This window comes from Tripterygium wilfordii, chromosome 2 (assembly GCF_013401445.1).
Source record: "Tripterygium wilfordii isolate XIE 37 chromosome 2, ASM1340144v1, whole genome shotgun sequence".
Lineage (NCBI taxonomy): Eukaryota > Viridiplantae > Streptophyta > Magnoliopsida > Celastrales > Celastraceae > Tripterygium > Tripterygium wilfordii.
Genome location: NC_052233.1, coordinates 8,340,219 through 8,355,763, shown reverse-complemented (window position 1 = coordinate 8,355,763; position 15,545 = coordinate 8,340,219). Strand labels below are relative to the sequence as shown.

Below are 15,545 nucleotides of genomic sequence, written 5' to 3'. Positions count from 1 at the left end.
GATGGGCTGGGCTTGAAATTTATGTACTGCTAAGTGTACCAGCAGCCTATCCACGGATAGTCTTGATGCCCCATGAGAATATATGAGTTTAAGACATTGAGCTCTACATAATGCATATATGATATAAACTTCTTTTTTATGAGCAATGCCTCTTGGACCTAAGGGTGTGCAAAATCCTGAATCGCAACCAAAGAATCCAATTGAACCGTGGTTATTCGGTTCTGACGATTTGATTTTTTTTTTCGGTTAACGGTTTTGGATTTGGGTATTCTTTCGAATTTGAATTAACCCGAAAAAACAGAATAGGGTGTTCTTAGTACTTTTCAGATATTTAATTATATTTGCATGAATTTCTTTTTCTCTAGTGGTATCTATATGAATCTTTATTAATTATCATTAGAGATAGTACTTAATTCTATTAATTATTCCGAAGTAATTGTACTGTAGTGGGATTATAATATGCTTATTTGGTTACCAAAAAGATTATAATATGTTTTTTTATTTTATACGGGAGAGGGGGATTCGAATCGGATGAGCACTATTTGAATCCCACGTTTTATTAAGTGTATCCCAAAATATCGCGAGAATGCTCAATCTTAACCCACCTCATTTGTCCCTATCTTTCTCCTACTCAGTTCATCTTCTTCCTCAGAAACCCAACCCACAACAACAACCACGTCCTCCTCCCGTGCTGTTTTCCTACCACTATTTTTCCTCTCCCACGGCAACAACTCCTTGAGACAAGTGGAGAAGGTGCCGGCCGGAGTGAAGGTAGTGAATATTGGAGTCAGAATCCAATTTCGAGAACCGCTTCATTGGGGAGGCCGCGGGAGGAGTGGATCGGGCGGAGCAAGCAAGATCAGAAGAGCGGGCAAGGGGCTGAGGCTGGGCTCCTTCAACACCGAATTCCTTGTCATCAAGGAGAAGCACATCAGTTTTAGAGCAATAAGTGAAAGCTTAGAGTAGTTGTATTGCTTCCATGGTTTTTGGATTTTGTGAAAATTTGGAGAGGGAGAGCGAGAGGGGTTTGTCTAGGTTGAGCTCATAAGAATTTGTATTTTTCATGAAGCTTCTACAAGAATAATACAGAGAAGGTGCTGCCATGGCACTATGGCAGCCATGGCGTGTTGCAGATTTAGGGTTTGGTGATAGGGGTGCAGTTGGTATTTTTAGTTTAAAACATAGAAAGGAGTGTACTACGGAATATTATGTTTTAATATGGGGTGTAGTAAAATTGGGATGTAATAACTCGAGTGTGATTGTAATAATATGGTTATTAACACTCACGTTACAATATTTATACTTCCAAATCTTGTAGGCTTGGACGGTCCACAACTTTTTTTGGGCCTATTCTTGGCAAGCAGGGCCCATCTCAACACCTACTAACATACAAACTGCTGATAACTAAAAGAACAATTTCAGCATCAACTTCTATCGCATTTCACACATACACACGTACTTGCAAAATTAAAGACAATCTTAACACTCTGGTGTCTGAGCATGGTCTCTCTTAGGATCCGAGCAATAATTATACACCAAGTAGTTCCTCTGCACCCATTCCATGGCCGAGCGTTGTTCTTGGCTTAGGCCTACCAAGCCGGACGGTGAGGCAGAGGGAGGACGGCATGAGGCAGAACCATCGGCAGTGCAACCACCTAGTTTGAAATTCTTGTACTTACCAATGAAAGGTTGGTATGTATAATCGGCTTTGTATTTTCCTTCCTCTGTGGCCCACGATGATGCATCCCAAATTGATCCATACACCCACAATGGTCTTATGGGGAATGTATCATCACTTTTTCTTGGATACCTCCTGATTGGCACATCATCCACAAAAAATCTGCACCATATCATAACCAAGTCCGTAAAACAACTAAACAATACATACTGGGTGTTCACGGTCGGTTTCGGTTAATCCAAAAGAGTTTGTCTAGAGTGTGTACTAACATGATTTCATTGGGGTTCCATATCATAGCATAGTTATGAAAATCTTGTGTTGGATCGAACCATAGATGGAACTTCATTTCTCTACCAATTATATTAGCATCGCCACTTCCTCTGATGTACACATTTGTCTGCAAAGTGTAAGGCTTATCAGGAGTTGTGCCTAGAAACTCTATGTCGATTTCATCGTGATTTCCTGGATGTTCTTCGTTGTTCGAAAGCTGCAACAATATTAATTAAACAAAGGTTTATCAAAAACAGAGTAATTATCTCAACAATGCACAAAATTTGTAAATGAATTATTAGAGACTGAATTGGAGACTTACGTAGAGAGATGTAATTACTCCTGCAGTATAACCAGGTTGAAGCTTCATTGCAGCACCAAAATACCCAGAACGATACAGCTGAAGTGACTTGAACCCACTCCCTGTTTTGAAATACTAAGTAAGAGTTTTTGTGAATAAATGAAAACAGAGAAAATTGTGTGACATGCAGGACCTGAACTGCTGTCAAGCCAAATTGTGAGTTGGGTTTGGTCTAGTCTCTGATGCTGAAGACCCCATAAGTTTCTGAATCCTTGATCAAACCCCACGGTACTAACTCTGGAGCTGGGGCTGTACCCAGGTGAAGGTGGACCCTGTGCACCAATTGAAGGGGCCTTAAGAAAAAAAACAAAAACAATTATGAGAAGGGAAGCCATGAATTTCATGAGACTGTATGTCTGAATTATGGCCATGGCTTCACACTTCACCGTTGGGTGTTAGATATAGGGAGATTAGAGGGACCCACAATGCAAATCAGATTGGTAAGTTGGTTGCTTTAGAGTCCTAGAAGAAGACAAGAATAGAAAAAAGATTGGGTGATTTTAAAATATGCAGAAGGGATTGTTCCACCTGTGCGTACCCGTGCATATCCTTTTCTTTCCATGTCAATTCTCAAAATCTCCACTACGTTGAAATATTGTATAAATGTCTCAGGTATCTCTAAATTGAGCATGAAATAAGGTAGCAGAAAATATGGAGTTGCAGAAGTTGAAGTAGTGATGGAAGAATAAGAATAAGTGGTAGAAGAGAAAAGAGACAGACCATTGATACTTTATCCCACGTTGTTTGATATAATTCAATCGAGTGACATATAAATATATGTTGACATAATTCAACCTGACATAAAATGAAGGACTAGATAATTCAATTAGGTGATTAAAAAAGGCTGAATAATGACAAAATTAATGGGTCCCTGTATGTTCTCATATGCTAAGTACATGCATTGGCTATGTACTTTAGCCCCCTCGGATCTTTTTTGGCTGTCATTATTGACCAACAAAAGGTTACAGTTGAAGCTAAAATTATCATTATTGATGTTCTTGTCCCTGTAGATTCATCAGCATATGAATTTTCTAAACTAAAGCAATGTGTACGTCCTGCTGTGGATGCACTAAGACTTGCTGCATCACTATATAGTACCGGGCTCGCTTTACCAAACAGGCCCATTCTAAAGGTTGTTTGGGAGAGTTTATTATAAGTTTCAAAATAAACGTTGTTAAAGGTCCTCTGCAAACAATCATAGATGATGGAGTAATATAGAGAAACAATCGAAAAATAAACTAACTTATAAGCTCCAAAAAATAAGGTTCAAATTGAAGTTTATTTTAGAGTTTATGTTTGTTTTTTTATCAAGATAATATTATATATAATATTATAAACTTTTTATTTTTAAAATTAAATTTAAATAAACTTTTTTAAAGTTTATAAACTAGTTTATGTTATAAATTTCACCAAACACTTGACAACTTATAAGTGATTTTTTTTTCACAACTTATAAATTATGTTATTTTGACAGCAAATAAACTCTGTCAAACGTAGCCTATAATATATATTCATTGAAAACAACTCTACCAATAATTTAGTGTTGCTTTCATAGAGAGCTCTTTCATGCATGACTTTGAGGCCATTAAAATTAGAATGGAAAGAGAATCGATTGATGAACTTGTCTGGCCTGCCTGTTTGAACAAATGTACCGAAAAGCCTTGCCGACAAATCTAGTAGATAAAGTGATATTAACATAACTATATATAGTTAGATTTCTCACTAGTTGGGTATCCTAAGCCATAACATATTCATAAATCCATTCCCGTACCAATAATTGAAAGTTTACAACGCTATGAGCCTACGCTATGCTTCCAAACAGCGTTTTAAATATCAACACTGAAATCATACTAGTCAGACCATTGATATGAGGTATAACCGATTGAGTGACATAAAGATAATGTATATATAAATCACAGAGGACATGAGTGATATCATGTTACTTTGTGGGTAAAGTTTAAGATTTTCTACTGTACTCTTTTTGGAGATTTCGAGTATTAAAGAAATATTTATTTTTATTTATCTATAAATTTAAATTTTAAAAATATTTTAAAAATTAGTGTAAAACCGGTTAATATTGTTAAAATTGGTCGGTTATTTTTTGACATGTATGGTTCAACCAGGATTTTAGAGTGAATCATCTATTATTCCGTTAAACCGGTACGTACGGACCGGTATTTAAATGTTCAAATCATTACTTCCAAGTGGAATTGGCTGGCATGCCTTATGGCGTCTCTACGTTAAAAGCCCAAAATGTCTCCGTCTTTTATGGCTCTTTGACAATCCCAAATAGGCCAGGCCCAATGCTTAGATTTCTGAGAGTATCAGTGACTCCGTGTCCATGGGCCGAGACATCCGGCCCAGGATTGATCGTAATTCGTAAACTTCAGAGATACCGGAGATAAGGGAAAAAAAGAAGCAAAACGCGTAATACTTTTAGACCAGATTGCTGGAAGGTCGAAGATACAACTGAGTTGACCAATTATCAACGGTTTTTCGTAATTTGGTTCTGAAAATATCCAGAACGGTGAAGTGAGTTTGATCTTCATCATCAATCTTTGTGTTTCACACAGATATCGGACTTCGATTTTTATTGATTTGAAATTGAAGGACATGGAGAGAGTGAGGAATATTCTAAAGCCAAAACCTAATCCGCAAGAGCTACTGAGAGAATGGCAGCGTCGGCTTCGTCAAGAGTGTCGCAGTGCCGAACGTCAAATTCGAGGTAATTACCTAGCACCGTCTATGTCTATTGTGTAATATATAGCGCTGCAGCTTTGTCGTCTTGGGTGCTTTTTTTTGGTCGATCGTTTATGTTTATTATTGGGCGTTTTGGGATTATGGGTTTTGATCAGATATACAAAGAGAAGAGAAAAGTGTACAGAAGGCGATTAGAGAGGCTGCCAAGAGGAATGACATGGTATCTGCCAAGGTACTCTTACGATCGATGCCTTTGCATCAATATGTCCTTTGATTGATTTTTCAAAATTTCTCACTTGTATATGCTTTTGATTTATTTTGCAATGTTAGATTGAACTGGGTTTGGATTTATAATCTTCTTTCAAAATTTATATTTATTGCTGGTAAAATTTTCTAGACAAATTATATGATAGGATTTATGCTATAGAACGATCAGATTATGGTTAGATTGACTGATAATATCAGAAAACGATTAGAAGTTTGATTTCAAGTTGCAAAATTTAATGGTAATAAGTAATAACTATTCTACTCCTGTTATTCAATGATTACTGGAGGAGAAGCAGAGAAGGGATGTGGTTTCTTATGCACATACATGTGTGGGGATTTAACTGGCCTCTAACCTCCACTCTCCATCTCTGTTAGTCTGGTATTAAAATTTACTATCTAACTATATGCTTCGAGGCATGCTTACCTATTGAAAGATTAGCCATGCTCCTTTTATCTGATTGGTTGAAGTTGTACCACATTTTTAATAACTACCCTTCTTTGTTGTTTAATGAGAAACGCAAAATAAGCCAATTGCTATTGTGGATGAATATTGATTTGTACATGAGAATACAATTTGGTGTGCAAGCAATAGAGAAATATGATGGATATGGAAAAGTATGATATATAATAGGATTGGATATGTTATTTCACTTCAGAGTCCCTTGAATGGTATGGACTATGATGACTGTGTTGGACTGGTTAGGTACTTGTATTACCTAATCAAGAAACAGGCTTGGTTTTGACAACTAGATCTTTTTAGTTGTTACTTGTATCTTCACCTGAGATTAGTTACCCTGTATTTTAAAGAAGAAAAAAAGAACTCAAGTTTTTTGGTGATTAACTATGGGCTTTTGCTTGTGGACGGTATATACCTTCTACTTTGGGATATATTTGTGAATTTTATCTTGTATCTGACAAAGGACAAAAGGTGCTTGTAAGATAGGGTGAGTCATGAGTTTAGAATTTGTGTTGATTTGAAGAAGGAAAATTGCCCTCACAAACCTTTTCTTCTATTTCAACTTTATCTTTGTGTTATCTATAATCTATCTCAGTCACTCGCGAAGGAAATTGTGAGATCAAGAAGAACAGTGAACCGTCTTCATGAGAATAAGGCACAACTGAATTCAATATCAATGCATCTCGGAGAAAGTGTCGGTATGTTTATGCTTACTGGTTTGGGATTCTTTTACCTCTAATGATATAGATGCATTAAAAATAACGTATGGATGACTGTAAAGTATTTTGGTAAAAGCATTGGTTTCTTTTTTCTTTCATAGGGCTTTTAGTTTACCGCATGCTTGATGAAAAGGCTCCGGTATGAGCTCAATGATGGTTTGCTTGTGGTAAATGAACAAACTTGAACAAATATCCCAAATGTTTTATTAAATGAGCCAGGCCTGAGTGTTTCGAGTTAGGCTCTTCACAGTTTGCAAATATGATTGTTATGTGTTAATTGAGGACCTATATAATGATTCATGATTGAGCTTATTAACATGCTCATTTAAGCTTACTGAACAAGCATGCCAAGAAGACTTGTAAAAAAGTCGTCAAAAACAATGTGAGCTTGAACAGAATTCAACTCTATCAAGTGAATAGTTTGTAACTGTGGAATTCAGTTTAGGCCCATGTTTCGTGGTTGTATACATTTTCGAATAATAATTGCATCTGTTAGTGGTTGTTTGAGAATGATTCTTTTTTTATATATTACATTTCTTAAATTTGTTTAATTTTTCTTTTTTTTTCATTGGTATTTCAGCAATTGCACGCACAGTTGGGCATTTGTCCAAGAGTGCTGAAGTTATGAAGCTTGTCAATAACCTCATGAAAGCACCGGAAATGGCTGTTACAATGCAAGAGTTTGGCAAAGAAATGACCAAGGTGACTTTGTTACTAATGTTCTCTCTTTCAGAAAAATATGAGATATAAGTTAATTTAGAAAAAAAAGAGAAATTTGGAATATGAATACAGATGTTCTGGAGGCCCATTTCCTATTAAAATATTGTTAATGTTCCTCAACAGCCTAGGATCTATGGGTATGGTCATTGGAGCTGCCTGTGTAATACTTTGGTTTCGAAGATATATTAAAAAGAAGATGATATTATCTTCCCCATGACACTGGTATTTGTATTCTGTAGGCAGGGGTGATTGAAGAGTTTGTAAATGACGCTGTTGACTCGGCACTGGATTCAGAGGATATAGAAGAAGAGACGGAAGAAGAGGTTGAGAAGGTCCTCACAGCAATAGCTGGGGAGACTGCTGCACAACTTCCAGAAGCAGTTAGGAAAGAAAGGATGAAACAGCCTGCTCAGAAGGCTCAAGCTGGAGAAGAGGTATGTGTAACACAACAACCATGTAATCTGCTCTTATTTCTGCTATTTTTTACGGTATGGAGGACATTGTTAATTGTCGAATATCATTGGAATTTGTAGGAAGAAGCTATAGCAGAGGGTGTTGATGATGAAGAAGAACTTGAAGAAATAAGGGCTCGTCTTGCTAAAGTCCGATCATAAGCTTTCTGTCGTTCACTTATTCGGGTTGCCATATGTATGTAATTGAGTACATATCGTCATCAACCGTGTCCTAACATTTCCTGATTACAATTGTGATATGTGAAATGTAATGTAATGCTGAGAAAGAGTGCCAGGGCTAATAATTTATGTATATTGTATAGATTTATCCGTCATCTGATATTTGTGCAGTATCCTACTGCAAAAAACATTTGGATCTCCATAGACTTCAAGTTCTACCTTTTCTTTGTTCCATTTCACTTCTTTTTTTCTTTCATTGGACTTGGAGCAAACTTACCAATGAAAACTACAGTCTTGGCTATGATATATCCATAAAAAAAATTGCACATTCCACTGCCATAAGTTTATTTAGATATGGTTTGGATGTCTGGAAACAACGACTGGATTTTCTTTTGAAACGGGTGGGGATTCGAACCTAAGGGTGACACATCATTATTACCACTTCAACTAATCCTTTGGGTGTAAACAGCCTCTGGATTTGATATATCTTCAAAGGCAGGTTATGTGTATGAATGAGCATCATAATTACTGTTGGGATCTTATTTTATTTTTTAGTTCTTTTAACAGAAGGAAAGTTAAAAAAAAGGAAGACTTTTAAGTTTCCCCCACAAAAGAGATCGTGGCAGGAGTTAGGGTTTCGATGTGAAATCACTCGATCTCGTCCTACGAGGATTTAAATTTCTTTTGCCCGAATTGAATCTGTTCATCTACGTTTTCAACGGACTTGGTGTGGCGAGCGTCAGAGAGGAGTTCGCTTAGTTCCTCTAAGCTACTTCTCCGTTAGTATGAATAGTTTTCCCCCCTCTACTTTTGGTTTCGTTGACTCGTGCTGTTTCGATTGTAAAATTTGGAGCTTATTATCGTTTAAGAATGTAGAATTGTATGGAATGTTGTACGATTTGCGGCTTGATTGTTGTTGAGACATTAGGGTTCTCTTCTAATTGCCTCCACCACGGAATCAGAGTTACTTGATTCACTAAGATACCAAGATATCTTCTTTCTCTTTTCCAGCTAGAATTATGGAACGAACTTTCAAATGAGAACTTTTGAGCAAGAATATGCTTTGTGTGACTCTACGGGATAAATGGATGCTTATTGAAAATTTATTCTCTGTTTTTTAAGTAACTTGTTTTTTCTTGCATGTTTTACAGTAAAACAAGTCCGTTATATTCCTGGCTGAGTATGTAAACTTCTAGGCATTCTCGACTCAGACCAACTCTATGGAGCTTGACAGGTAATCCTCATGATCACTATTTGTAACTTATAAATTCATCTGTTATCTTGCTCTGCTCCATGTCTATAATATAGGATCTGTGTTGAAACTGTGGACTGGTGTCTTGTAAAAACAAACATTCATAGGAGTGCTTTATGGTTATGCTTTACGAATACAATCTTTTATTGACATTTCTAATAATCTCTAAGTGTTATCTCTATTTTGGAATTTGGAATTTCTGGAGTTTTAGCACCCCCTTAAGAAAAGGCCAGAGAAGCTTTCGAGTTATGAGTCTGGTATAGAACCAATGAGCGATGCTTGGTTACAATTTAGAATCCATCATTACATGTTTGCTCTCGTTTTTGTTATTTTTTGATGTTGAAACGATTTTTCTTTCGGGTGGAGGTTGGGGATAGACAAAATGTACGCAAATCTTATCCCGCATAATATGTGGAGTGGTTGTTTCCCAGAATTAAACCTGCGACCTCTAAGTTGCACCTCTATAACTCTACCACTGAGTCACATGCTCGCCTGTAGCTTGATACTAATTATGAAACAAAAATTTGTTGTATACATCCAACCCAACTAACAACTTACATTTGCCTATTTTTTTTGTAACTCCTTGCTATACTGTTTCATTGAACAGTTGCTATTTCCATTCTTCTCTTTAATTTCCAGATTAAATTCTCCAACCACGTCTACAATTGCTCTTGAAGTTTTGGGTCATCAACTGCTGTTCTCGCAGGTTTGTCGTTAGTTTTTCTGTCTAGGTTGGAGTTATATTCTCAGAAATATTGTCATTTGATGATAAGCTTTTCAGAGAAACATACGTCTAACAGTGGCACGTTTGTTCTGGTTGTGGTAGGATCCCAACTCAGGGCATTTGGGGACTACAGTTTGGGATGCATCCACTGTGTTTGTCAAATTCCTGGTAAGTTCTATTACTAATAACATCTTTTGAACTTTTTTTTTCCTACTTCTTGCCTATTTTTTGTGATTTGTCATAAGTAGATTCACCCATAAGATTGCAAGTTACTGGGATACTCACCATTTTTTACTCTGCCCCTGTCATGTTTCAATCATTTGGTTCGAGTAGTTGGAAATTTTTTTTTCTCCTTCTAACGTTGAAATTGTCAACTAGATTTTCTTTTTATTTGGTGATTTGCATCTGAAGTCCATGTACTGTGAACCTGCTCTGGTTTCCATCATAGTTTTGTATCTTACTAAGTACGAAAAATAAGGACTTCTGTTGTAATTTCAGGAAAAGAATTGCAGAAAAGGAAGGTTTTGCCCATCCAAACTTAAAGGGAAACGTGTAATTGAGCTGGGAGCAGGTTGTGGAGTTGCTGGATTTGGTGAGTTTTTTCTTTCTTAAGTTCATATATTCTACACTAATTCATGTTCTCTTTCTACTTGAAATTGGTCAAATTTATCATGGTGTATCTGCTATATTGCTGTGTACTCACATATGAACTCATTTTTTCTAGGGATGGCATTACTTGGTTGTAATGTAGTTTCCACCGACCAAATTGAGGTTTTGCCGTTGCTAAAGAGAAATGTTGAGCGTAATACTTCAAGAATAATGCAGATGAATCCTGGTTTAGGTGCACTTTTAAATATTTTGATTATTTTTATTCATACATATCGTTTTAGGGTAAAAGGTAAACAACACCCGTGTACAAGACTCCCGTAATGGGCGGGGTTTGGGCAACCAAAATGTATGCAGACTTTACCCATATAATATGTGGAGAGACTGTTTCCAAGAATTGAACCCCTGAGTCGTGACCTCTAGGTTGTCCCCGTGCAACTCTAGAATTGGGCCACATGTTCACATGTACGTATCGTTTTAAGATAAAATTTAATTTATTCCTTTTGTCAAATCCTATCTTTGTGCCTGATGAACATGAAACTACCAATGCCTTCTGATGGATTGAGTGACTTGTCTCTTTCTGGTAGCAAGCCCTTATGATGATGATGCATATATTTCCTTGAAATCATGATTCGTGCAGATTCAATTGGTTCAATTGAGGTTGCAGAACTGGACTGGGGAAATGAGGATCATATAAGAGCTGTTGGTCCACCATTTGATTATATTATTGGCACAGATGTTGTAAGTTTATTTGATGTTTACTTTTATGGGGAAAAATGCACATGCAATCCTATACCCCTCATTACTAACTGCCATTCTAATTCTTATGGTACTTCCAAATCTAGTAATTTTACAAAACTGATTCTTTTCCTTTCAAAAAAATGATTTTACAAAACTGATTTCTCATTACCAGACATGATTCTACAATCAATATATTGTATGCAATCAGTTTTGCTTCCGACTGCTATTAACTTCATTGAATTCTTCTTCTTCTTTTTCATTCGCTATTCTTTTTGCGTGTGCAAATTGTTTTAATGAAGCTTCCAATTGCTAACTAACATGTATTTAAGGTTTATGCAGAGCATCTCTTGGAAAGACTATTGAGGACCATATTTGCTTTATCTGGACCCAAAACCCCAATATTGGTATGATATTTAAGGTTATCAGCTTCAGTTTTTTTGTCAAATCATGATAGCTGGCTCACTCACTCGTAGCTAAAATATCCATTTAGGTGGGGTATGAAATCCGTTCCACTAGTGTCCACGAGCAAATGCTTCAGATGTGGAAAAGGCATTTTGACTTGAAAATTGTTCCAAGAGCCAAGGTTACTCGTTTTATATATGCTTACTTCAGATGCTTGGACATTCGTTTTGTGCACATTAGTATAGAACTTGTTTGTCTTTCGGAATTGGAATTAACACAGAGCTTGATTACCTACAGATGGATGATAATTACCAACATGCAAGTATCCAACTTTATATAATGGGACAGAAGCCTCAGGATGAAAGCAAACAAGATACAGCTTTCGAACCTCACCAACATATTAATGAGGTTGACAAGATAGAAACGAACCAGGAACAGGACGAAAGTGGTGGAAGCTGTAATGAGGTAGTAGATAAAATGGATGATTATGGGGCTCAAAAGGTGAAGGACACTGAGGACCTACAAACAAAATTCCCAAGTGGGAAGCTGAGTGACTGGGAAGGAAGAAGATATGGATCGATGGCTGCTCGGCTACTTCAACATGTGAAGATAACTTGAAATGCAAAGGTCTGTCATTTATGATTCATCTCCTTTATCATCAACATTTCTTGCATGAGTGAGGTTGTACGTACATGGTTCATCTATATTATGCATGGATTTTGTCTCACTAATGCACGTTTCCTTTCCACCTACTAATTGAAATGTTCTTTCTGGTGCAGGTTTAATAGGATGCAAAAACTAAACTCTGCAACTTGACGACAATTTGCCAGGAATTCTGAAATTGAAACTGAGATGAAATCATGCAGGTAATTCAATGATTTAACATCCATGAGATGAAAAATGAGTTGTACAATGCAGACATTTACGACCATACAACAGCAATTTGAGAACAATTGTGTGTCCTTTGCTGAGGAACTTGAATTCCGTTGAAGCGGCCATGAGAACTTGTATTAGATAATAGAAAATTGATCCAAATAAATACCCAAGTAAGAAATAAGTGGCTCTCCACGAGACTTGTCAATGACAAACTTCAAGTGGCCAGAGTTTTGGGTTGGGAATTGCAGTAGCCTCTGATATCCCACAGTGGTGCCACTGATCGCTTGCTTCCATTCCCCATCACCATTCAGGACCTCAATATGGAAAGCAATAATGCGTCGTCCCATGTGAATTGGCTCTTGAATTCGCAAAACGTTAAAAGATACTGATTCTTGAAGGTTTAGGTATAATATCCATTCAGGTTGACTCTCTCCAGGAACCCAGTAGGTGTAAATACCTTCTTTGAGGACATTGTAGGGCTCAAATTGAGAGCTCCTATCACCTCCTGGAATGCTGCTGGCGTAAATAATGGCGTTCTCTGCTAAATGATGCGAAAATATGGCCTTCCAGAACTCACCGAACTCCTGAAGCACTTCTGTGTCTTCAGCTGATATAAGGCCCGAAGAGTTTGGAGCCACATTTAGCAAGAGGATGCAGTTTCTGCCAACTGATTTGTAGTATATGTCAAGAAGGGTTTTCGCCGACTTTGGAACTTCCGATGATTGCCAGAACCAACCAGGTCTGATGGAGACATCACACTCCGGAGGTACCCAGTCATGACCTAGGTCTCCTTCCTGTGAATATCTGTCCAAAAACAATTTGGTATTAGTCTAGTGATTATATCTTCGGGCTTAGAGTTGAAATATCTCACAGATTAGGACTTCTAATCGGTGGGACATAATTCCTTGGGATGTCTTAGGTTTCGTGGGCCAAAGGCTGATGGCACGGGTCTGCTTCTTGAAGGGGTTGAGAGAATGAGAGCCCTATTCTGCGCATCGGCTCGATCTTACTTGCGCATTGAGCTTCGGCTCAGGACTAAATTGATGGTCTGTTGTACGCATGGGATGACCATCCCGAGTTTAAAAAAAAAAATCAGTCCAAAGAACAAGCAAAATCAGAGGAAACTCTGCGGCTTCATTTGTGCCCAGAATGGGAGGAGAAGATAACATACATAAAGAGAAATCATTCAAAAATTCCATTTTTTTCTAGGGAAAAACAGACAGAAATGGTGTTTGACAAAAACTTGAGCAACTACACATATATAAATAGGCTTACTTCGCATCATCACCACCAATCTTTGCATGACTTCGATTGAAGAGGGACCAGCAAGTAGATCCAGCAACGCCATCCTCATCCCCAACCCACCTGATGTCAGGGCCAGCCTCGGAAAATATGACAGCTCCTGGCTGAAGCTGGTGAATAAGACTGAACCAACTATCAAAGAAATACTCCATGTCCTCCTCCTCCACTGTCGCACCATCCAGCCATACCTCCTTTATCTCTCCGTAACTGATCCAACCACAAAAGAGTAAAATTCACTTCAAATTTCTCTACTGGATTCACAAGAACCAGTAAAACGTTCAAAACCCAGTATAACAAATTTCTTAATTCAAGTCTCCACAAAATCTGCAACAATGAAGGAGGACTTCCAACCACTTGTAGAATACTGATCACTCAAATACCAAATGAAGCCAATAGTCTAAAGCAAATAATTATATGTTTTGATGGATCGAAAAATCAAACAAATATTACAAAATTCAGTGAGCAACAAATTAGTTGAGATAGCAATTTTGGTTACCGAGTCAACAACTCAGTCATCTGAGCCATGTAGAACTCATTGTACTCCTGAGTCTTCCCGTAAGTGGCCTCGTGTCGGTCCCACGGTGACAAATACAGCCCGAGATCAAGACCAGCATCCTTGGCAGCCATAGCTAGCTCTGCAACAACGTCTCCAACCCATCCCTCCACGGGCTCGACCTCACAGAGTAGTCCTTGTACTCGCTAGGCCACAGGCAGAACCCATCGTGGTGTTTCGCAGTGAGTATAACGCGCGAGAACCCGGCGTCCTTGGCCACACGGACCCACTGGGAAGCGTTAATGTGGGTCGGGTTGAATAAGGACGGGTCGGCCATCCCAGAGCCCCATTCTGTGTCGGTGAAGGTGTTGGGTCCGAAATGAAGGAACATAGCCATGGAAGCGAGTTGCCATTGGAGCTGTGGAGAAGAGGGCACCGGCAAGATGGGAAGAGGAGATGGTATTTTGAGGGCAAGACTGGAAAGTGGACTGAATGAGAGAATGAGGAGGATTGGAACTACTTTTGTTGGAATGGGTTTTCTGGGATTCACTGCGTCGATGACGGTGTTGACTAACATCTGGTTCATGGTGGTGGACGAGAGGATGAAGAAGAAGAGGGTGAAATCATTGCATTAAAAGCGAAGTGGTGGTGGTTGTGTCCCAATTTTTCACGCACACACACTCACTTTCTCTCTGGATTAGGATTTTCTTTTTCCTTCTATATGTCGTCGTCGTCGTCATGATGCAGCTTCCAGGAGCCGATGTGCCGTCGATTTCAGTGATGTTTCAACTTCTCCTTCATCCCGTTTTTTCTCTGGATCAGGTTCGTTTGTCTCTCACGCGAATTGGAGGAAAGAGCACGGGTGATGGAAACGCTCGGTGATGGTCTTCGCATGGGTCGTTGGAGCCTTGCGGCTCGGTGAGACTTGACAACGGCCGGCTAGATGGCCACGTGGTGCTTGCAGGTGAAGTGGAGATTGGAAGTGTAGGTGGCAGATCGACTTGCAGGTGAAGTGCAGATGTTGGATGAAGATGAAGTCGATGACATCATACTGATATCATCGTGAGGTCATCTGAGAAAGTAATTCCATTGTTTATGTATTGGAAACATTAATTCTATTATTTTATATGTAATTCCAATGTTATTGAAATTTCGCACATTAAATGATAAAACATATACATCATTTTTTATTAAATATACCTCATTAATTTTTTAAAAACACATTAAAATAAGGTATATTTAATAAAAAATGAAGTGCAAATAATGTTAATCCATTAAATCCATTACTTCTCGTATTTTAGACATCAATTTCATCATGAAATTTGATGAAATTATATTGTTTTTA

At 38.0% G+C, this 15,545-nt stretch overlaps 3 protein-coding genes and 1 pseudogene across 4 annotated transcripts; 2 read left to right on the top strand and 2 right to left on the bottom strand.

Annotated features, from left to right (window-relative positions):
• Nucleotides 1-1,242: 1,242 nt before the first annotated feature.
• Nucleotides 1,243-2,695, bottom strand: LOC120012410 (xyloglucan endotransglucosylase/hydrolase protein 31-like). The gene is made up of 4 exons (XM_038863834.1): nucleotides 2,443-2,695; nucleotides 2,271-2,371; nucleotides 1,948-2,165; nucleotides 1,243-1,840 (listed from the first exon to the last, which is right to left on the bottom strand). Exons 1-4 carry the CDS (start codon nucleotides 2,678-2,680, stop codon nucleotides 1,480-1,482), a joined length of 918 nt encoding a protein of 305 aa, XP_038719762.1. The 5' UTR covers nucleotides 2,681-2,695; the 3' UTR covers nucleotides 1,243-1,479.
• Nucleotides 2,696-4,701: 2,006 nt separating this feature from the next.
• On the top strand, nucleotides 4,702-8,038 carry LOC120012416 (vacuolar protein sorting-associated protein 24 homolog 1-like). Its single transcript, XM_038863845.1, has 7 exons — nucleotides 4,702-4,841; nucleotides 4,920-5,034; nucleotides 5,165-5,241; nucleotides 6,329-6,431; nucleotides 7,033-7,154; nucleotides 7,412-7,606; nucleotides 7,706-8,038. Exons 2-7 carry the CDS (start codon nucleotides 4,923-4,925, stop codon nucleotides 7,784-7,786), a joined length of 690 nt encoding a protein of 229 aa, XP_038719773.1. The 5' UTR covers nucleotides 4,702-4,841; nucleotides 4,920-4,922; the 3' UTR covers nucleotides 7,787-8,038.
• Nucleotides 8,039-8,345: 307 nt separating this feature from the next.
• LOC120012733 (protein N-lysine methyltransferase METTL21A) lies at nucleotides 8,346-12,482 on the top strand. Of its 2 annotated transcripts, XM_038864192.1 has the most exons (11): nucleotides 8,346-8,591; nucleotides 8,957-9,038; nucleotides 9,696-9,762; nucleotides 9,883-9,948; nucleotides 10,279-10,372; nucleotides 10,505-10,621; nucleotides 11,027-11,127; nucleotides 11,457-11,531; nucleotides 11,618-11,710; nucleotides 11,827-12,156; nucleotides 12,309-12,482. In XM_038864192.1, exons 2-10 carry the CDS (start codon nucleotides 9,025-9,027, stop codon nucleotides 12,145-12,147), a joined length of 948 nt encoding a protein of 315 aa, XP_038720120.1. In that variant the 5' UTR covers nucleotides 8,346-8,591; nucleotides 8,957-9,024; the 3' UTR covers nucleotides 12,148-12,156; nucleotides 12,309-12,482. The 2 variants fall into 2 exon arrangements, with proteins under 2 accessions (XP_038720120.1, XP_038720130.1); XM_038864202.1 differs by lacking the exon at nucleotides 8,346-8,591 and having other exon boundaries at nucleotides 8,907-9,038.
• Nucleotides 12,483-12,510: 28 nt separating this feature from the next.
• LOC120012726 lies at nucleotides 12,511-15,063 on the bottom strand (annotated as a pseudogene).
• Nucleotides 15,064-15,545: the final 482 nt, after the last annotated feature.

Coding starts and splice junctions, on each gene's coding strand:
- LOC120012410 (XM_038863834.1), bottom strand. CDS start 2,680: ATGGCCATAATTCAGACATACAGTCTCATGAAATTCATGGCTTCCCTT. Junction 2,166..2,270: donor GAGTAATTACATCTCTCTAC/GTAAGTCTCCAA, acceptor ATATTGTTGCAG/CTTTCGAACAACGAAGAACA. Junction 1,841..1,947: donor TGGAACCCCAATGAAATCAT/GTTAGTACACAC, acceptor GATATGGTGCAG/ATTTTTTGTGGATGATGTGC.
- LOC120012416 (XM_038863845.1), top strand. CDS start 4,923: ATGGAGAGAGTGAGGAATATTCTAAAGCCAAAACCTAATCCGCAAGAG. Junction 5,035..5,164: donor TGCCGAACGTCAAATTCGAG/GTAATTACCTAG, acceptor GGTTTTGATCAG/ATATACAAAGAGAAGAGAAA. Junction 6,432..7,032: donor GCATCTCGGAGAAAGTGTCG/GTATGTTTATGC, acceptor TTGGTATTTCAG/CAATTGCACGCACAGTTGGG.
- LOC120012733 (XM_038864192.1), top strand. Junction 10,622..11,026: donor GCAGATGAATCCTGGTTTAG/GTGCACTTTTAA, acceptor TGATTCGTGCAG/ATTCAATTGGTTCAATTGAG. Junction 11,128..11,456: donor ATATTATTGGCACAGATGTT/GTAAGTTTATTT, acceptor CATGTATTTAAG/GTTTATGCAGAGCATCTCTT.